This window comes from Argentina silus, assembly GCF_951799395.1.
Source record: "Argentina silus genome assembly, chromosome: 11".
NCBI classification, from domain to species: Eukaryota; Metazoa; Chordata; class Actinopteri; order Argentiniformes; family Argentinidae; genus Argentina; species Argentina silus.
Window position 1 is genome coordinate 8,123,143 of NC_139665.1, and position 22,278 is coordinate 8,145,420.

At 43.0% G+C, this 22,278-nt stretch overlaps 3 protein-coding genes across 3 annotated transcripts; all 3 read right to left on the reverse strand.

Moving 5' to 3' along the window:
- Nucleotides 1–921: 921 nt before the first annotated feature.
- LOC310812154 (chymotrypsin B-like) lies at nucleotides 922–3,901 on the reverse strand (the record flags this gene model as incomplete). The annotated part of the gene is made up of 7 exons (XM_083680574.1): nucleotides 922–1,083; nucleotides 1,404–1,537; nucleotides 1,682–1,862; nucleotides 1,986–2,070; nucleotides 2,265–2,344; nucleotides 2,542–2,645; nucleotides 3,850–3,901. The coding sequence occupies 7 exons, from the start codon at nucleotides 3,899–3,901 to the stop codon at nucleotides 922–924; spliced, it is 798 nt and encodes a 265-aa protein (XP_083536700.1).
- Nucleotides 3,902–8,318: 4,417 nt separating this feature from the next.
- Nucleotides 8,319–10,945, reverse strand: LOC310812155 (chymotrypsin B-like; the record flags this gene model as incomplete). Its single annotated transcript, XM_083680575.1, has 7 exons — nucleotides 8,319–8,480; nucleotides 8,802–8,935; nucleotides 9,080–9,260; nucleotides 9,384–9,468; nucleotides 9,653–9,732; nucleotides 9,930–10,033; nucleotides 10,894–10,945. The coding sequence occupies 7 exons, from the start codon at nucleotides 10,943–10,945 to the stop codon at nucleotides 8,319–8,321; spliced, it is 798 nt and encodes a 265-aa protein (XP_083536701.1).
- Nucleotides 10,946–15,250: 4,305 nt separating this feature from the next.
- Nucleotides 15,251–18,221, reverse strand: LOC310812156 (chymotrypsin B-like; the record flags this gene model as incomplete). The annotated part of the gene is made up of 7 exons (XM_083680576.1): nucleotides 15,251–15,412; nucleotides 15,723–15,856; nucleotides 16,014–16,194; nucleotides 16,319–16,403; nucleotides 16,602–16,681; nucleotides 16,879–16,982; nucleotides 18,170–18,221. 7 exons carry the CDS (start codon nucleotides 18,219–18,221, stop codon nucleotides 15,251–15,253), a joined length of 798 nt encoding a protein of 265 aa, XP_083536702.1.
- Nucleotides 18,222–22,278: the final 4,057 nt, after the last annotated feature.

Genomic DNA, 22,278 nt, shown 5'->3' on the forward strand with positions numbered 1-22,278 from the left:
ACTTTCCAGTCGCCCTTTCTCTCTTTCGCCACTCGCCGTTCCCAGCTCTCCTCGCCTACTGAAATGGCAGAAGCACACACATCTTAAACATTCGCCGACGAGACTTCATTTGCAGCAGGTGTGCAACAAAGTCTCGCCGACACAACCCCGGCCACGGTCCTGTAGCTCCCTCTACAGGCCGAACGCTGCATGTCCCCCAACAATCATATTTCAGTTTTTTATTTTTAATAAATTAGCAAACATTTCCAAAAACCTGTTTTCGCTTTGTCATTATGGGGTATTGTGTGTAGATTGATAAGAAAAACTATTAATTGAATCCATTTTAGAATAAGGCAGGTAACATAACAAAATGTGGAAAAAGTGAAGGGGTCTGAATACTTTCTGAATGCACTGTATACATTTTTTTATGCATGGTTCTGGGAAGTAACTCTTTGCTGGACGAGCTACAGAGACAGAACAGAAAGACAATGATGTACCAGAAACATCAATGGCTCTGCTAGATGCACATGCATCTAGCACCCTCTCCTGGTGTGTGTAGGTGGCACGCCAGAGGTAGAAGCTTTAGTGACACAACAGTAGCCCTGGGGTGGGGGCTCTACAGAGACAACAGTAGCCCTGGTGTGGGGGCTCTACAGAGACAACAGTAGCCCTGGGGTGGTGGCACAACAGAGACAACAGTAGCCCTGGGGTGGTGGCACAACAGAGACAACAGTAGCCCTGGGGTGGTGGCACAACAGAGACAGTAACCAGTCAGGACAACTACACTGATGTTCATGTGTTTTTATTGAAGGTTGTCGCTGTGTCCAGTTTAGACAGAAGAGTGATGTTCTCAGTTCTCAGTGACTAAACCACAGGTGTTATGCTGCTCAGGACAGGGCAGGTTAGGGTTAGGGTCAGGGCTGGGGTCACGGCTCGTGGCTCTTAGTAGGTGGCAAGGGTCTGGTCCACCCAGGCACGCAGCTCAGTGACACGGGCATAGACGGCGGGGGTGGTGGTGGAGCAACGGCTGCTTCCCCAGGAGACGATGCCAACCAGGGTCCAGACGTTGTCCTTCTCACACACCAGGGGGCCACCAGAGTCTCCCTGCAGAGAGAGAGGAAGGTGGGGAAAGGCAGGGGAGATGAAGGAAAGAGAGTGGGGTTGGTAAGAACGAGATAGAGAGGTGTCAAACAACATTAAAAACAGTAAAGAAGTTAAAAGGTTTAAGTGAAGAGATGGATGGGTGACGGGTATGATGAAGAAACAAAAAATAACTCAAATGTGGGCTCAGTGGGATAAATTAGAAATGAATTAAATTGGCAAAGGAAGAGAGAATCGAAGTTGAGAGAGAGAGAGAGAAGTATTTTGAGAAGAGAGCAAAGAGAGAGAAGTTTTGTGAGGTAGAGAGAGAGAGATGGTCTCACCATGCATGAGCTAGCTCCATCAGCACCAGCGCAGATCATGACGTTGGTGATGTTGCTGCCCCAGTACTTCTTACACTGCTGGTTGGACAGCAGAGGCAGAGCAGCCTGCTGCAGCTTGTTGGGGCTGGAGGAGCCTGTGTGGGAAGGGGAATTATAAGTTTGAAATTTTAGAAGTATTTCCAATATACAATTGTGCATGGCCAATTCATTTTCCCAATATATTGACCACTCTGTGAAGGATAGAGGGGGGAAGCGTGTGTCTGTGTTTGGATTCTTACTGTTGTGGCGAGTCAGTCCCCAGCCGGAAGTCACACACTTCATGCCAGCGGAGAAGATGTCGGCAGACTCGGCCAGACACACAGGAGACACGTTGGTGGTTTGGGTAGCGGGTGTGGACAACTTGATCAGGGCGATGTCGTTGTTGGTGGTGCTGGGGTTCCATGATGGGTGGGTGAACACCTGGAGGGGGAGGGGTTAACAAGGTGAGGGGGGAAGGCTTGAGGGGTGGCGGGGAGGGGGGCGGATGAGTGGGAGTGTGTGACGATGTGCACAAAAGTGTGACTGTTTGAGTGTGTACTGTACCTGAGAAGGTGTTATGACCTGGATGTCCTCAGAGGCGCCACCGCTGCTCTTGTCGTGCTCTCCAATGACCACACGGTGGTAGGTCCTGAAACACAGCAGAATTCAGTCAGTACCTCTACCAGTTCATCTTTTGTCCATTCCTGATTCCAGCACAGGTGGTGCCAACAAAGGCAGGGAAGGAGAGGATCCAGAACCAGGCCATGTTGTCAACTTGGTGGAGTCTCCCACACTGAAGGCCGGTGTGTGTGTGTGTGTGTGTGTGTGTACATAGTTCCTGACCTGACATTGCAGTGAGCGGCAGTAACCACCCAGTTCTCGTTGATTAGGGAACCTCCACAGAAGTGGAAGCCGCTGGATCGCTGGCAAAGGGGAGAGCAGCATACAGGTGGTCAAAACATTCTAACATCCTTACATTATAAAACACTTACGCATGGGACTGAAGCGCCAATGTTCCCAAAACTTCAGTTTTCATCATCATTACAAAAAGTACAACAGAGCTTGGCTGGTGTCAGCTTGGCTGTATGACATGGACCAGGTGGAACAGGTGGGGACTCACCTGCAGAGACACCTGCCAGGGCCAGGAGTGGGGCACAGCCTCCTCACCGTTGACGATGCGGGCATAGCCAGTCACCTGGGGAGAGATGGCGGGCATGCCGCAGCCTGGACACAGGAGATGGAAGAGTCACTTCGTGAAGTAACGCTTTGGCTTAACCTATCATGTATTGTTTGTTCCACCAATTGAGGCAAGCCAGTAAAAAGCCCTCCATGGAGTCACAATAACTATATCTCTCACTTCTTTATATTTCTATAACTAAGCCATTAACCCTAAACCAAGCTACAGGTCTAAGTGATGTCCAAACCAATCCGACTTACAACAGAAACAAATGCTAGTGGGGAGTAGCTTGGGCTAAGGCTAGATCTACTGATTTTGGCTATCCTTCAGACAGCTTAGAAACACATGTATTGTCATGATTAAGAAGGCTAAATCAAGTTACTATTTAAACACTATCTCTGATTCTGGTAGTTATCCAACTCAATTTGAGAAAGTAGTTAAATTACTGAAATGCAATAGTTGATAAGAGGGGTTATCCCAGCGTTTTGAATAATTACCGCCCTTTCACAAGGTTTTCTTGCTAAGCTTAAATTATCAGAACTATCAATTCTCAGAAGCGGTCCTTTTTTATCTGCCATCGGCCAGTCTGCCTGTAATTGGTTTCAAAATGACCTGCAGGATGACCTGCAGGATCAGTAGATGGAGTTTAGTCTAGTTTTCTCAATGTTAATAAAGGTGTTCTGCAAGGTTTGATTCTAGGTCCACTGCTGTTTATCATCTACATCAATAATGTTGGTTTGTCCTTGAACAAATGTAAATTGCATGTTTATGCTGATGATAATGTTATCTACTCCTGTGCCTCCTCAGTTCAGCAGGCTATTCTTGACCTTCAGCATGGTTTCGAATCAATTCAAACATTGCTAATTGGCCTGAAGCAGGTGCTGAATGAGGATAAAACTAAATGTATGTTTTTCTCTACATCCTGTTATATTGATTAGAATGATCTGCATATGTGTACCCTGAAAGGAGCGCAAATTGAACAAGTCCCACATTGTAATTATCGGGCATTTGTATTGATGATAAACTGTAAAACGCACATTGAAAAACTGACCAGGAGTTTCAGAGTTAAACCTTTTTTTGTTGCATACAAATCAATCCTGCTTCACCTTTGAGAATAGGTGGAGGATTATCCAGGCAACTTGTCCTAAACGATAGTGACATAATTTACATTCACGCTAACAATTTCATTATGGCAGGTATATGCTTCCATAGATAACCACCAGCAGAGGAGAACACAGTTGCTATGCTTACCATAGGCAGCGCTGACGAAGGCGAGGAAAGAGACAAACCAAAGGAAAGCCATTGTGTCAATGTGAGCTTCTGGGAGGACCAGGGCACACTATTTATCCCTATGCCCTGTCCCTCATCTACCAATGAGACACTTTGGTTGGTCCAACACACCCCAGAGTCCAGGTTCAAACATTAACCCTGGTGCTGGGAGGGAGGGTCTTTACATATGTGCCTTTACATTTGTGAAGGCGCAAAGAACACTTTTAAAACAAACAAACTTAGTACATTTACATTGTTGACATTTAGCAGACGCTTTAATTCAAAGTGACTTACAACAACTGCCTTACCTCCTTGATACATTGGTGATGGAGAAAGCTGCTTCCAATCTTTCTGAGGTTTATAACGAAGACCAATCTACTCTATATGGTCAAAAATATTTGATATTGTCAAAAAAATACTTGCAATCTCTAGATATCAGGGTCTTCCAACAGATGTGATGTGAAATATAATGTAGCAAACTATTCACCAGATGAAAAGTGATGATATTTATTTACTTACCTTTTTACTTCGGCCTATCTCAATGTACTATGCACATTTTTATTAAATATTTTATTTAAATTGTTATTGTTGTTTTTTTGACTTGCCATCTATATTTATGTTTTTGTTGCCTTAATGTGTTAAAATGAAATAATTCAATTTAATTTGTAAAAAAAAAAAAACTGTCTTTCCAAACAAACAATATACAATATATTTGAAATGTATTTAAAACATATTTCAAATCTTTATTAAGCTTTGAAATTAGTTCAAGAAATGTCAAGAACTGCATTTCCCCTGAATAACAAATTATGGATTGCATCTTTAATATGTTACAAATGATGTGCTCTAAAATGACTGTGTATGTAAACCAGTTTACAAAAGTGAGTTTTGAGTCTTGAGTTTAAACGGAACACTCTGGTGTCAGGTGTTTATCATCTCTGGGCTATCACAAACTTCTCAGCCCTCTCACCAACCAGAGGGATGTACACACTGACCTTCAGTCTTCAGTGGTCGTGTGTTCTGTACTCAATACAACCCTTTCCCTATCTGTAGCCATCTACCGCCCCAGTTGCAGTGTACACCTGGTACATTTCTCCTCCTCCTTTGCAATATTTGAAACTATCTAAGGACCCTATTTTCCATGTACGTGATTGCAACAACGACTCTTTGAAAAACCCACCTAGTAAATCAAAATGTTCAACATTCGTCCTCAGGAATGGTTGATTTCGATTTGATTTCGAGTTGATATTCATATTGTGCATTTAATCTTTCCAACATTTAATGTACAGCACATAGTTGATCACAATAAAAGAGAAATTGTATTAAAGTCTTCCAATTCAAATCCAGCGTGTCCATATTTTGAGCACCTTGGACATTGAATTAAAAATAGTTTTGCCTATTATCATTTCTCTGCCATTACTAAATATTTCTCAAAACTAGTTGGTATATCTACTTGAGTGGTGACAGACTATGGGCCGGTTTCACAAACAAGGCTTTAAGCCTAGTCCTAGACTAAAAAAAGGGATAAATAGTGTGCCCTGGTCCTCTTATTCCATAGGGATAAATCATGTGCCTTTGGTTAATCTCTTGCCTTGCCGTTGTCATTGCTGCCTATGGTAAGCATAGCAACTGTGATCATTTCTGCTGGTGGTTATCTATGGAAGCATATACCTGCCATAATGAAATCATTAGTGTGCATGTAAATTGTGTCACCATAGTCGAGGACAGGGAAGAGTGATGCCTGGACAATCCTCCTCCTGTTGTCAAAGGTGAAGCAGGACTTATTTGTATACAAAAAAACAAGTGTAACTCCTGATCAGTTTTTCAACATGTGTTTTCCAGTTTATCATCAATCCAAATGTCCAGGTTCTTATAATGTAGGACTTGTTCAATTCTGGTTGCTTTCGGGGTACAAATATGCAGATCATTGTCATCAATATAACAAGATGTAGAGAAAAACATACATTTAGTTTTGTCCTCATTCAGCACCTTTTGAATGGAATCAAAACCATGCTGAAAGCCAAGAACAGCCTGCTGAACTGAGGAGGCACAGGAGTAGATAACAGTATTATCAGTATAAACATGTAATTTACAATTGTTCAAGGATAAATCAACATTATTGATGTAGATGGTAAACAGCAGTAGACCTAGAATCAGAATCAGAATCACAATAACAATCACAATCAGAATTCCATGTATATTTGCACATACAGAAAATTGACTTGGTGAGGTCGGTGGGAACCGAGGCATGCATGCATGCATGCACACGCAAAAACACACACACACACACCCTCAATCCCACAAAAAGGGTCAGTATACAGGTACTGTATTTTGAAAATGAATTGACTAGGGACACTAGTATATTGTATAGGAAAAACCTCTCATACTTATCAACCCAATACCCCCATGTTTACCCCAACAAGCTGCAGCAGGCTGCTCTGCCTCTGCTGTCCAACAAGCAGTGCAAGAGGTCTACCATCTTTCTCTCTTCTCCTCAAAATACTTCTCTTTATATATATACTTCCATTCTCTCTTCCTTTCCTAATTTGATTCAGTTCAAATTTAGTTGATTCAGTTCTTAACCTGGTTACCTCAGGTTGGATGGGGAGCATCGGTGCACAGCTATTTTCAGATCTCTCCAGAGATGTCCGATTGGGTTAAAGTGCGGGCTCTAGCTGGGCCACTCAAGGACATTCAGAGCCTTGTCCCGAAGCCACTCCTGCGTTGTCTTGGTTGTGTGCTTAGTGTCGTTGTCCTGTTGGAAGGAGAACCTTCACCCCTGTCTGAGGTACTGAGCGCTCTGGAGCAGGTTTTCATCAAGGATCTCTCTGTACTTTGCTCTGTTCATCTTCCCTCAATCCTGACTAATCTCCCAGTCCCAGCCGCTGAAAAACACACCCACAACATGATGCTGTCACCACCATGCTTCAATGGCATTGGTCAGGTGATTAGCCTGGTTTCCTCCAGATGTGACGCTTGGCATTCAGGCCAAAAAGTGCAATTTTGGTTTCATCAGACCAGAGAATCTTGTTTCTCATGGTTTGGGAGTCCTTTAGGTGCCTTTTGGCAAATTCCAATTGGGCTGTCATGTGCTTTTTACTGAGAAGTGGGTTCCAACTGGCCACTCTACCATAAAGGCCTGATTGGTGGAGTGCTACAGAGATGGTTGTCATTCTAGATGGTTCTCCTATCTCCACAGAGGAACTCTGGAGCTCTATCAGAGTGACCATTGGGTTCTTGGTCACTTCTCTGACAATGGCCCTTCTCCCCCTATTGCTCAGTTTGGCCGTGCAGCCAGCTCTAGGAAGAGTCTTGGTGGTTTCAAACTTTTTCCATTTAAGAATGATGGTGTCTACTGTGTTCTTGGGGACCTTCAACACTGCAGACATTTTTTTGTACTCTTCCCCAGATCTGTCCCTCGACACAATCCTGTCTCGGAGGTCTACGGTCAGTTCCTTCGACCTCATGGCCTACAAGGCAGACGCAGCGTTATCGTAAGGGAACAACTCTCCCGTTTATTCATATAGTTCGTCAGTTTGACTTTTCAGTCTTTCAATACACTCGGCGACTTTCCAGTCGCCCTTTCTCTCTTTCGCCACTCGCCGTTCCCAGCTCTCCTCGCCTACTGAAATGGCAGAAGCACACACATCTTAAACATTCGCCGACGAGACTTCATTTGCAGCAGGTGTGCAACAAAGTCTCGCCGACACAACCCCGGCCACGGTCCTGTAGCTCCCTCTACAGGCCGAACGCTGCATGTCCCCCAACAATCATATTTCAGTTTTTTATTTTTAATAAATTAGCAAACATTTCCAAAAACCTGTTTTCGCTTTGTCATTATGGGGTATTGTGTGTAGATTGATAAGAAAAACTATTAATTGAATCCATTTTAGAATAAGGCAGGTAACATAACAAAATGTGGAAAAAGTGAAGGGGTCTGAATACTTTCTGAATGCACTGTATACATTTTTTTATGCATGGTTCTGGGAAGTAACTCTTTGCTGGACGAGCTACAGAGACAGAACAGAAAGACAATGATGTACCAGAAACATCAATGGCTCTGCTAGATGCACATGCATCTAGCACCCTCTCCTGGTGTGTGTAGGTGGCACGCCAGAGGTAGAAGCTTTAGTGACACAACAGTAGCCCTGGGGTGGGGGCTCTACAGAGACAACAGTAGCCCTGGTGTGGGGGCTCTACAGAGACAACAGTAGCCCTGGGGTGGTGGCACAACAGAGACAACAGTAGCCCTGGGGTGGTGGCACAACAGAGACAGTAACCAGTCAGGACAACTACACTGATGTTCATGTGTTTTTATTGAAGGTTGTCGCTGTGTCCAGTTTAGACAGAAGAGTGATGTTCTCAGTTCTCAGTGACTAAACCACAGGTGTTATGCTGCTCAGGACAGGGCAGGTTAGGGTTAGGGTCAGGGCTGGGGTCACGGCTCGTGGCTCTTAGTAGGTGGCAAGGGTCTGGTCCACCCAGGCACGCAGCTCAGTGACACGGGCATAGACGGCGGGGGTGGTGGTGGAGCAACGGCTGCTTCCCCAGGAGACGATGCCAACCAGGGTCCAGACGTTGTCCTTCTCACACACCAGGGGGCCACCAGAGTCTCCCTGCAGAGAGAGAGGAAGGTGGGGAAAGGCAGGGGAGATGAAGGAAAGAGAGTGGGGTTGGTAAGAACGAGATAGAGAGGTGTCAAACAACATTAAAAACAGTAAAGAAGTTAAAAGGTTTAAGTGAAGAGATGGATGGGTGACGGGTATGATGAAGAAACAAAAAATAACTCAAATGTGGGCTCAGTGGGATAAATTAGAAATTAATTAAATTGGCAAAGGAAGAGAGAATCGAAGTTGAGAGAGAGAGAGAGAAGTATTTTGAGAAGAGAGCAAAGAGAGAGAAGTTTTTATGAGGTAGAGAGAGAGAGATGGTCTCACCATGCATGAGGTAGCTCCATCAGCACCAGCGCAGATCATGACGTTGGTGATGTTGCTGCCCCAGTACTTCTTACACTGCTGGTTGGACAGCAGAGGCAGAGCAGCCTGCTGCAGCTTGTTGGGGCTGGAGGAGCCTGTGTGGGAAGGGAAATTATAAGTTTGAAATTTTAGAAGTATTTCCAATATACAATTGTGCATGGCCAATTCATTTTCCCAATATATTGACCACTCTGTGAAGGATAGAGGGGGGAAGCGTGTGTCTGTGTTTGGATTCTTACTGTTGTGGCGAGTCAGTCCCCAGCCGGAAGTCACACACTTCATGCCAGCGGAGAAGATGTCGGCAGACTCGGCCAGACACACAGGAGACACGTTGGTGGTTTGGGTAGCGGGTGTGGACAACTTGATCAGGGCGATGTCGTTGTTGATGGTGCTGGGGTTCCATGATGGGTGGGTGAACACCTGGAGGGGGAGGGGTTAACAAGGTGAGGGGGGAAGGCTTGAGGGGTGGCGGGGAAGGGGGCGGATGAGTGGGAGTGTGTGACGATGTGCACAAAAGTGTGACTGTTTGAGTGTGTACTGTACCTGAGAAGGTGTTATGACCTGGATGTCCTCAGAGGCGCCACCGCTGCTCTTGTCGTGCTCTCCAATGACCACACGGTGGTAGGTCCTGAAACACAGCAGAATTCAGTCAGTACCTCTACCAGTTCATCTTTTGTCCATTCCTGATTCCAGCACAGGTGGTGCCAACAAAGGCAGGGAAGGAGAGGATCCAGAACCAGGCCATGTTGTCAACTTGGTGGAGTCTCCCACACTGAAGGCCGGTGTGTGTGTGTGTGTACATAGTTCCTGACCTGACATTGCAGTGAGCGGCAGTAACCACCCAGTTCTCGTTGATTAGGGAACCTCCACAGAAGTGGAAGCCGCTGGATCGCTGGCAAAGGGGAGAGCAGCATACAGGTGGTCAAAACATTCTAACATCCTTACATTATAAAACACTTACGCATGGGACTGAAGCGCCAATGTTCCCAAAACTTCAGTTTTCATCATCATTACAAAAAGTACAACAGAGCTTGGCTGGTGTCAGCTTGGCTGTATGACATGGACCAGGTGGAACAGGTGGGGACTCACCTGCAGAGACACCTGCCAGGGCCAGGAGTGGGGCACAGCCTCCTCACCGTTGACGATGCGGGCATAGCCAGTCACCTGGGGAGAGATGGCGGGCATGCCGCAGCCTGGACACAGGAGATGGAAGAGTCACTTTGTGAAGTAACGCTTTGGCTTAACCTATCATGTATTGTTTGTTCCACCAATTGAGGCAAGCCAGTAAAAAGCCCTCCATGGAGTCACAATAACTATATCTCTCACTTCTTTATATTTCTATAACTAAGCCATTAACCCTAAACCAAGCTACAGGTCTAAGTGATGTCAAAACCAATCCGACTTACAACAGAAACAAATGCTAGTGGGGAGTAGCTTGGGCTAAGGCTAGATCTACTGATTTTGGCTATCCTTCAGACAGCTTAGAAACACATGTATTGTCATGATTAAGAAGGCTAAATCAAGTTACTATTTAAACACTATCTCTGATTCTGGTAGTTATCCAACTCAATTTGAGAAAGTAGTTAAATTACTGAAATGCAATAGTTGATAAGAGGGGTTATCCCAGCGTTTTGAATAATTACCGCCCTTTCACAAGGTTTTCTTGCTAAGCTTAAGCAGGTGCTGAATGAGAATAAAACTAAATGTATGTTTTTCTCTACATCCTGTTATATTGATTAGAATGATCTGCATATGTGTACCCTGAAAGGAGCGCAAATTGAACAAGTCCCACATTGTAATTATCGGGCATTTGTATTGATGATAAACTGTAAAACGCACATTGAAAAACTGACCAGGAGTTTCAGAGTTAAACCTTTTTTTGTTGCATACAAATCAATCCTGCTTCACCTTTGAGAATAGGTGGAGGATTATCCAGGCAACTTGTCCTAAACGATAGTGACATAATTTACATTCACGCTAACAATTTCATTATGGCAGGTATATGCTTCCATAGATAACCACCAGCAGAGGAGAACACAGTTGCTATGCTTACCATAGGCAGCGCTGACGAAGGCGAGGAAAGAGACAAACCAAAGGAAAGCCATTGTGTCAATGTGAGCTTCTGGGAGGACCAGGGCACACTATTTATCCCTATGCCCTGTCCCTCATCTACCAATGAGACACTTTGGTTGGTCCAACACACCCTAGAGTCCAGGTTCAAACATTAACCCTGGTGCTGGGAGGGAGGGTCTTTACATATGTGCCTTTACATTTGTGAAGGCGCAAAGAACACTTTTAAAACAAACAAACTTAGTACATTTACATTGTTGACATTTAGCAGACGCTTTAATTCAAAGTGACTTACAACAACTGCCTCACCTCCTTGATACATTGGTGATGGAGAAAGCTGCTTCCAATCTTTCTGAGGTTTATAACGAAGACCAATCTACTCTATATGGTCAAAAATATTTGATATTGTCAAAAAAATACTTGCAATCTCTAGATATCAGGGTCTTCCAACAGATGTGATGTGAAATATAATGTAGCAAACTATTCACCAGATGAAAAGTGATGATATTTATTTACTTACCTTTTTACTTCGGCCTATCTCAATGTACTATGCACATTTTTATTAAATATTTTATTTAAATTGTTATTGTTGTTTTTTTGACTTGCCATCTATATTTATGTTTTTGTTGCCTTAATGTGTTAAAATGAAATAATTCAATTTAATTTGTAAAAAAAAAAAAACTGTCTTTCCAAACAAACAATATACAATATATTTGAAATGTATTTAAAACATATTTCAAATCTTTATTAAGCTTTGAAATTAGTTCAAGAAATGTCAAGAACTGCATTTCCCCTGAATAACAAATTATGGATTGCATCTTTAATGTTACAAATGATGTGCTCTAAAATGACTGTGTATGTAAGCCAGTTTACAAAAGTGAGTTTTGAGTCTTGAGTTTAAATGGAACACTCTGGTGTCAGGTGTTTATCATCTCTGGGCTATCACAAACTTCTCAGCCCTCTCACCAACCAGAGGGATGTACACACTGACCTTCAGTCTTCAGTGGTCGTGTGTTCTGTACTCAATACAACCCTTTCCCTATCTGTAGCCATCTACCGCCCCAGTTGCAGTGTACACCTGGTACATTTCTCCTCCTCCTTTGCAATATTTGAAACTATCTAAGGACCCTATTTTCCATGTACGTGATTGCAACAACGACTCTTTGAAAAACCCACCTAGTAAATCAAAATGTTCAACATTCGTCCTCAGGAATGGTTGATTTCGATTTGATTTCGAGTTGATATTCATATTGTGCATTTAATCTTTCCAACATTTAATGTACAGCACATAGTTGACCACAATAAAAGAGAAATTGTATTAAAGTCTTCCAATTCAAATCCAGCGTGTCCATATTTTGAGCACCTTGGACATTGAATTAAAATAGTTTTGCCTATTATCATTTCTCTGCCATTACTAAATATTTCTCAAAACTAGTTGGTATATCTACTTGAGTGGTGACAGACTATGGGCCGGTTTCACAAACAAGGCTTAAGCCTAGTCCTAGACTAAAAAAAAGGGATAAATAGTGTGCCCTGGTCCTCTTATTCCATAGGGATAAATCATGTGCCTTTGGTTAATCTCTTGCCTTGCCGTTGTCATTGCTGCCTATGGTAAGCATAGAAACTGTGATCATTTCTGCTGGTGGTTATCTATGGAAGCATATACCTGCCATAATGAAATCATTAGTGTGCATGTAAATTGTGTCACCATAGTCGAGGACAGGGAAGAGTGATGCCTGGACAATCCTCCTCCTGTTGTCAAAGGTGAAGCAGGACTTATTTGTATACAAAAAAACAAGTGTAACTCCTGATCAGTTTTTCAACATGTGTTTTCCAGTTTATCATCAATCCAAATGTCCAGGTTCTTATAATGTAGGACTTGTTCAATTCTGGTTGCTTTCGGGGTACAAATATGCAGATCATTGTCATCAATATAACAAGATGTAGAGAAAAACATATAGTTTAGTTTTGTCCTCATTCAGCACCTTTTGAATGGAATCAAAACCATGCTGAAAGCCAAGAACAGCCTGCTGAACTGAGGAGGCACAGGAGTAGATAACAGTATTATCCGTATAAACATGTAATTTACAATTGTTCAAGGATAAATCAACATTATTGATGTAGATGGTAAACAGCAGTAGACCTAGAATCAGAATCAGAATCACAATAACAATCACAATCAGAATTCTATGTATATTTGCACATACAGAAAATTGACTTGGTGAGGTCGGTGGGAACCGAGGCATGCATGCATGCATGCACACGCAAAAACACACACACACACACACCCTCAATCCCACAAAAAGGGTCAGTATACAGGTACTGTATTTTGAAAATGAATTGACTAGGCACACTAGTATATTGTATAGGAAAAACCTCTCATACTTATCAACCCAATACCCCCATGTTTACCCCAACAAGCTGCAGCAGGCTGCTCTGCCTCTGCTGTCCAACAAGCAGTGCAAGAGGTCTACCATCTTTCTCTCTTCTCCTCAAAATACTTCTCTTTATATATATACTTCCATTCTCTCTTCCTTTCCTCATTTGATTCAGTTCAAATTTAGTTGATTCAGTTCTTAACCTGGTTACCTCAGGTTGGATGGGGAGCATCGGTGCACAGCTATTTTCAGATCTCTCCAGAGATGTCCGATTGGGTTAAAGTGCGGGCTCTAGCTGGGCCACTCAAGGACATTCAGAGCCTTGTCCCGAAGCCACTCCTGCGTTGTCTTGGTTGTGTGCTTAGTGTCGTTGTCCTGTTGGAAGGAGAACCTTCACCCCTGTCTGAGGTACTGAGCGCTCTGGAGCAGGTTTTCATCAAGGATCTCTCTGTACTTTGCTCCGTTCATCTTTCCTTCAATCCTGACTAATCTCCCAGTCCCAGCCGCTGAAAAACACACCCACAACATGATGCTGTCACCACCATGCTTCAATGGTATTGGCCAGGTGATGAGCCTGGTTTGATCCAGATGTGACGCTTGGCATTCAGGCCAAAGAGTTCAATCTTGGTTTCATCAGACCAGAGAATCTTGTTTCTCATGGTTTGGGAGTCCTTTAGGTGCCTTTTGGCAAACTCCAAGCGGGCTGTCATGTGCTTTTTACTGAGAAGTGGGTTCCATCTGGCCACTCTACCATAAAGGCCTCATCGGTGTAGTGCTGCAGAGATGGTTGTCGTTCTGGATGGTTCTTCTATCTCCACAGAGGAACTCTGGAGCTCTATCAGAGTGACCATTGGGTTCTTGGTCACTTCTCTGACAATGGCCCTTCTCCCCCTATTGCTCAGTTTGGCCATGCGGCCAGCTCTTGGAAGAGTCTTGGTGGTTTCAAACTTTTTTAATTTAAGAATGATGGTGTCTACTGTGTTTTTGGGGACCTTCAACACTGCAGAATTTTTTTTGTACCCTTCCCCAGATCTGTGCCTCGACACAATCCTGTCTCTGAGGTCTAGGGTCAGTTCCTTCGACCTCATGGCCTGGTTTTTGCTCTGACATGCACTGTCAACTGTGGGACCTTATATAGACAGGTGTGTGCCATTCCAAATCATGTCCAATCAATTGAATTTACCACAGGTGGACTCCAATCAAGTCGTAGAAACATCTCAAGGATGATCAATGGAAACAGGATGCACCTGAGCTAAATTTCGAGTGTCATAGCAAAGGTTCTGAATAGTTATATAAATATCATATTTCAGTTTTTTATTTTTAATAAATTAGCAAACATTTCTAAAAACCTGTTTTCGCTTTGTCATTATGGGGTATTGTGTGTAGATTGATAAGGAAAACTATTAATTGAATCCATTTTAGAATAAGGCAGGTAACATAACAAAATGTGGAAAAAGTGAAGGGGTCTGAATACTTTCTGAATGCACTGTATAAATATAGTATGCATGGTTCTGGAAAGTAACTCTTTGCTGGATGAGCTACAGAGACAGAACAGAAAGACAATGATGTACCAGAAACATCAATGGCTCTGCTAGATGCACATGCATCTAGCACCCTCTCCTGGTGTGTGTAGGTGGCACGCCCGAGGTAGAAGCTTTAGTGACACAACAGTAGCCCTGGTGTGGGGGCTCTACAGAGACAACAGTAGCCCTGGTGTGGGGGCTCTACAGAGACAACAGTAGCCCTGGGGTGGTGGCACAACAGAGACAACAGTAGCCCTGGGGTGGTGGCACAACAGAGACAGTAACCAGTTCATGTGTTTTTATTGAAGGTTGTCCCTGTGTCCAGTTTAGACAGAAGAGTGAAGTTCTCAGTTCTCAGTGACTAAACCACAGGTGCTATGCTGCTCAGGACAGGGCAGGTTAGGGTTAGGGTCAGGACTGGGGTGACGGCTCGTGGCTCTTAGTAGGTGGCAAGGGTCTGGTCCACCCAGGCACGCAGCTCAGTGACACGGGCATAGACGGCGGGGGTGGTGGTGGAGCAACGGCTGCTTCCCCAGGAGACGATGCCAACCAGGGTCCAGACGTTGTCCTTCTCACACACCAGGGGGCCACCAGAGTCTCCCTGCAGAGAGAGAGGAAGGTGGGGAAAGGCAGGGGAGATGAAGGAAAGAGAGTGGGGTTGGTAAGAACGAGATAGAGAGGTGTCAAACAACATTAAAAACAAAGATGGATGGTGAAGAGATGGATGGGTGACGGGTATGATGAAGAAACAAAAAATAACTCAAATGTGGGCTCAGTGGGATGAATTAGAAATTAATTAAATTGGCAAAGAAGAGAGAATCGAAGTTCAGAGAGAGAGAGAGAAGTATTTTGAGGAGAAGAGAGAAAAGAGAGAGAAGTTTTGTGAGGTAGAGAGAGAAAGATGGTCTCACCATGCATGAGGTAGCTCCATCAGCACCAGCGCAGATCATGACGTCGGAGATGTTGCTGCCCCAGTACTTCTTACACTGCTGGTTGGACAGCAGAGGCAGAGCAGCCTGCTGCAGCTTGTTGGGGGTGGAGGGGTCTGTGTGGGAAGGGGAATTGTGAATTTGAAATATTAGAAGTATTTCCAATATAAAATTTGCGCATGGCCAATTCATTTTCCCAATATATTGACAGCTCTGTGAGGTATAGAGGGGGGAAGCGTGTGTATGTGTGTGTGTCTGTGTCTGGATTCTTACTGTAGTGGTGAGTCAGTCCCCAGCCGGAGGTCACACACTTCATGCCAGCGGAGAAGATGTCGGCAGACTCGGCCAGACACACAGGAGACACGTTGGTGGTTTGGGTAGCGGGTGTGGACAACTTGATCAGGGCGATGTCGTTGTTGATGGTCCTGGGGTTCCATGATGGGTGGGTGAACACCTGGGGGGGGAGGGGTTAACAAGGTAAGGGGGGGAAGGCTTGAGGGGTGGCGGGGAGGGGGGCGGATGAGTGGGAGTGTGTGACGCTGTGCACAAAAGTGTGACTGTATGAGTGTGTACTGTACCTTAGAAGGTGTTATGATCTGGATGTCCTCAGAGGCGCCACCGCTGCTCTTGTCGTGCTCTCCAATGACCACACGGTGGTAGGTCCTGAAACACAGCAGCAGTCAGTCAGTACCTCTACCAGTTCATCTATAGTCCATTCCTGATTCCAGCACAGGTGGTGCCAACAAAGGCGGGGAAGGAGAGGATCCAGAAGCAGGCCATGTTGTCAACTTGGTGGAGTCTCCCACACTAAGGGCCGGTGTGTGTGTGTGTGTGTGTGTGTGTGTGTACATAGTTCCTGACCTGACGTTGCAGTGAGCGGCAGTAACCACCCAGTTCTCGTTGATCAGGGAACCTCCACAGAAGTGGAAGCCGCTGGTTTGCTGGCAAAGGGGAGAGCAGCATACAGGTGGTCAAAACATTCTAACATCCTTACATTATAAAACACTTACGCATGGGACTGAAGCGCCAATGTTCCCAAACCTTCAGTTTTCATCATCATTACAAAAAGGACAACAGAGCTTGGCTGGTGTCAGCTTGGCTGGATGACATGGACCAGGTGGAACAGATGGGGACTCACCTGCAGAGACACCTGCCAGGGCCAGGAGTGGGGCACAGCCTCCTCACCGTTGACGATGCGGGCATAGCCAGTCACCTGGGGAGAGATGGCGGGCATGCCGCAGCCTGGACACAAGAGATGGAAGAGTCACTTAGTGAAGTAACGCTTTTGCTTAACCTATCATGTATTGTTTGTTCCATCAATTGATGAAAAAAAGCACTCCATGGAGTCACAATAACTATATCTCTCACTTCTTTATATTTCTATAACTAGGCCATTAACCCTAAACCAAGCTACAGTACTAAGTGATGTCCAAACCAATCCGACTTACAACAGAAACAAATGCTAGTGTTGAGTAGCTTGGGCTTAGGCTAGATCTACTGATTTTGGCTATCCTTCAGACAGCTTAGAAATACATGTATTGTCATGATTAAGAAGGCTAAATCAAGTTACTATTTAAACACTATCTCTGATTCTGGTAGTTATCCAACTCAATTTGAGAAAGTAGTTAAATCACTGAAATGCAATAGTTGATAAGAGGGGTTATCCCAGCGTTTTGAATAATTACCGCCCTTTCACAAGGTTTTCTTGCTTAGCTTAAATTATCAGAACTATCAATTCTCAGAAGCGGTCCTTTTTATCTGCCATCGGCCAGTCTGCCTGTAATTGGTTTCAAAATGACCTGCAGGATAGTACTCAGTAGATGGAGTTTAGTCTAGTTTTCTCAATGTTAATAAAGGTGTTCCGCAAGGTTTGATTCTAGGTCCACTGCTGTTTATCATCTACATCAATAATGTTGGTTTGTCCTTGAACAAATGTAAATTGCATGTTTATGCTGATGATAATGTTATCTACTCCTGTGCCTCCTCAGTTCAGCAGGCTATTCTTGACCTTCAGCATGGTTTCGAATCAATTCAAACATTGCTAATTGGCCTGAAGCAGGTGCTGAATGAGGATAAAACTAAATGTATGTTTTTCTCTACATCCTGTTATGATTAGAATGATCTGCATATGTGTACCCTGAAAGGAGCGCAAATTGAACAAGTCCCACATTGTAAGTATCGGGCATTTGTATTGATGATAAACTGTAAAACGCACATTGAAAAACTGACCAGGAGTTTCAGAGTTAAACCTTTTTTTGTTGCATACAAATCAATCCTGCTTCACCTTTGAGAATAGGTGGAGGATTATCCAGGCAACTTGTCCTAAACGATAGTGACATAATTTACATTCACGCTAACAATTTCATTATGGCAGGTATATGCTTCCATAGATAACCACCAGCAGAGGAGAACACAGTTGCTATGCTTACCATAGGCAGCGCTGACGAAGGCGAGGAAAGAGACAAACCAAAGGAAAGCCATTGTGTCAATGTGAGCTTCTGGGAGGACCAGGGCACACTATTTATCCCTATGCCCTGTCCCTCATCTACCAATGAGACACTTTGGTTGGTCCAACCCACCCCAGAGTCCAGGTTCAAACATTAACCCTGGTGCTGGGAGGGAGGGTCTTTACATATGTGCCTTTACATTTGTGAAGGCGCAAAGAACACTTTTAAAACAAACAAACTTAGTACATTTACATTGTTGACATTTAGCAGACGCTTTAATTCAAAGTGACTTACAACAACTGCCTTACCTCCTTGATACATTGGTGATGGAGAAAGCTGCTTCCAATCTTTCTGAGGTTTATAACGAAGACCAATCTACTCTATATGGTCAAAAATATTTGATATTGTCAAAAAAATACTTGCAATCTCTAGATATCAGGGTCTTCCAACAGATGTGATGTGAAATATAATGTAGCAAACTATTCACCAGATGAAAAGTGATGATATTTATTTACTTTAATTTTTACTTCGGCCTATCTCAATGTACTATGCACATTTTTATTAAATATTTTATTTAAATTGTTATTGTTGTTTTTTTGACTTGCCATCTATATTTATGTTTTTGTTGCCTTAATGTGTTAAAATGAAATAATTCAATTTAATTTGTAAAAAAAAAAAACTGTCTTTCCAAACAAGCAATATACAATACATTTGAAATGTATTTAAAACATATTTCAAATCTTTATTAAGCTTTGAAATTAGTTCAAGAAATGTCAAGAACTGCATTTCCCCTGAATAACAAATTATGGATTGCATCTTTAATATGTTACAAATGATGTGCTCTAAAATGACTGTGTATGTAAGCCAGTTTACAAAAGTGAGTTTTGAGTCTTGAGTTTCAACTGAACACTGTGGTGTCAGGTGTTTATCATCTCTGGGCTATCACAAACTTCTCAGCCCCTCTCCCCAACCAGAGGGGTGTACACACTGACCTTCAGTCTTCAGTGGTCGTGTGTTCTGCACTCAATACAACCCTTTCCCTATCTGTAGCCATCTACCGCCCCAGTTGCAGTGTACACCTGGTACATTTCTCTCCCTCCTTTGCAATATTTGAAACTATCTAAGGACCCTATTTTCCATGTACGTGATTGCAACAACGACTCTTTGAAAAACCCACCTAGTAAATCAAAATGTTCAACATTCGTCCTCAGGAATGGTTGATTTTTGTGCATTTAATCTTTCCAACATTTAATATACAGTACATAGTTGATCACAATAAAAGAGAAATTGTATTAAAGTCTTCCAATTCAAATCCAGCGTGTCCATATTTTGAGCACCTTGGACATTGAATTAAAAATAGTTTTGCCTATCATAATTTCTCCGCCATTACTAAATATTTCTCAAAACTAGTTGGTATATCTACTTGAGTGGTGACAGACTATGAGCCGGTTTCACAAACAAGGCTCAAGCCTAGTCCTAGACTAAAAAAAAAGGATAAATAGTGTGCCCTGGTCCTCTTATTCCATAGGGATAAATCATGTGCCTTTGGTTAATCTCTTGCCTTGCCGTTGTCATTGCTGCCTATGGTAAGCATAGCAACTGTGTTCTCCTCTGCTGGTGGTTATCTATGGAAGCATATACCTGCCATAATGAAATCATTAGTGTGCATGTAAATTGTGTCACCATAGTCGAGGACAGGGAAGAGTGATGCCTGGACAATCCTCCTCCTGTTGTCAAAGGTGAAGCAGGACTTATTTGTATACAAAAAAACAAGTGTAACTCCTGATCAGTTTTTCAACATGTGTTTTCCAGTTTATCATCAATCCAAATGTCCAGGTTCTTATAATGTAGGACTTGTTCAATTCTGGTTGCTTTCGGGGTACAAATATGCAGATCATTGTCATCAATATAACAAGATGTAGAGAAAAACATACATTTAGTTTTGTCCTCATTCAGCACCTTTTGAATAGAATCAAAACCATGCTGAAAGCCAAGAACAGCCTGCTGAACTGAGGAGGCACAGGAGTAGATAACAGTATCATCAGTATAAACATGCAATTTACAATTGTTCAAGGATAAACCAACATTTTTGATGTAGATGGTAAACAGCAGTGGACCTAGAATCAGAATCAAAATCACAATCACAATCACAATCACAATCAGAATTCCAAGTATATTTGCACATACAGAAAATTGACTTGGTGAGGTTGGTGGGAACGCATGCATGCATGCACGCACGCACGCACACACACACACACACACACACACACACACACACACACACACACACACACACACACACACACACACACGCACGCGCCCACACACACACACACACACACACACACACACACACACACACACACACACACACACACACACACACACACACACACACACACACACACACACCCACACACACATACCTACCCCCTCTATCCCACTAAAAGGGTCAATATGCAGGTACCGTATTTTGAAAATGAATTGACCATGCACAATTGTATATTGTAACGGAAGAACTTGTAATACTTATAAACTCAATACCCTCTTCCCCCACAGCCATGTTTACCCCCAACAAGCCGCAGCAGGCTGCTCTGCCTCTGCTGTCCAACAAGCAGTGTAAGAGGTACTGGGGCAGCAACATCTCTGACATCATCATATGCGCTGGTGGTGATGGAACTACCTCATGCATGGTGAGATCATCTTTCTCTCTTCTCCTCAAAATACTTCTCTTTATATATATACTTCCATTCTCTCTTCCTTTGCTTATTTGATTCAGTTCTAATTTAGTTGATTCAGTTCTTAATGTAATGCTAGGTCTCTAGGTGATAAGGGATGTAAGATAGTTTGGGAGTGTATTCCTTTATATACATACAAGAGAGTGTTGGGTCCTTCTAGTGGTTAGGGACAGCCATCCCATTGTCTGATATTAGATACAGTGATGAATATAAAACTTAAATTATGTCCCCATAGTCAAGGACTGATAGGAATGTTGATAATACATTATTGTAATTTTTTCTACTGTCAAGTGAAAAGCATGTTCCTATAGAAGAAACCTAGTTTAACTCTCAGCTTTTTTGTTAATTCATCTATATGTGTTTTAAACTACAACTTATCATCAATCCAGATACCAAGACACTTGTATGAGGGGACTCTCTCAATTTGGGAACCATCTGAGGTGCAGATCTTAGAATCCATGGCCTCAGACTTGAAAACTCTAGAGAAAGCATACACTTAGTTTTGGCTGCATTTAATACTAACTTGAGGTCCACAAGTGAGCATTGAATGGAGTCAAAAGCGGTTAAGTTAGACGAAGCTCAATCCACAGAGGAGGCTGCAAAATAAAGTGCAGTTTACAGTCCTTAACTTAGGAGTCAATATCATGTATATACAGAGTAAACAGTAACATAACTAACATTGAACCCTGAGGCACTCCCTTTGTGATTTCTAGAGATTGTGACTGAACATTGTCAGCAACTATACACTGAGTTCTATTCTTGAGGTAGTTAAGGAACCACTGACAAGCATTCTGATCAATAATAATTGAGAACAATCTACTCATTAACAGTGAATGATCCACTGTACCAAAAACTTTTGATAGCTTTTCAATAAACAGGGCAGCACTTGTATCTAGGGCACAAATAATATCATTGATTACAAGGGATGTAGATTTAATAGTACTGTGTCCTGGTCTAAAGCCTCATTGAAATGTGTTTAAGATACCATTCTGTGACAAGAATGAACAAAGCTGAGAGTTGACCAAGGATTCTAATGCTAAGGTGAGTTTGGATATTAACTGTGTCAAATTTAGATCACTGCATACATTGTTGAGTTAATTAGAAAAGTACCCCATAGCTAAGATCCCCCATAACTAAGAATTCCGATACTCTACAGGAGGACAGCTGAGCTGCTCTATCCAGAGCACAGGACTCAGCAGACCTAAAAAACCAACACGATAAAACAGTTTTTCATAAAAATAGCAACACCCTGTCTTCCTAACCTATCAGATCTAATATTGTAGCCAACAAGGGTTATATCATCATTTGGTACAGATTTGTTTAGTCATGTCTCTGTTGAAATTAAATGAATAA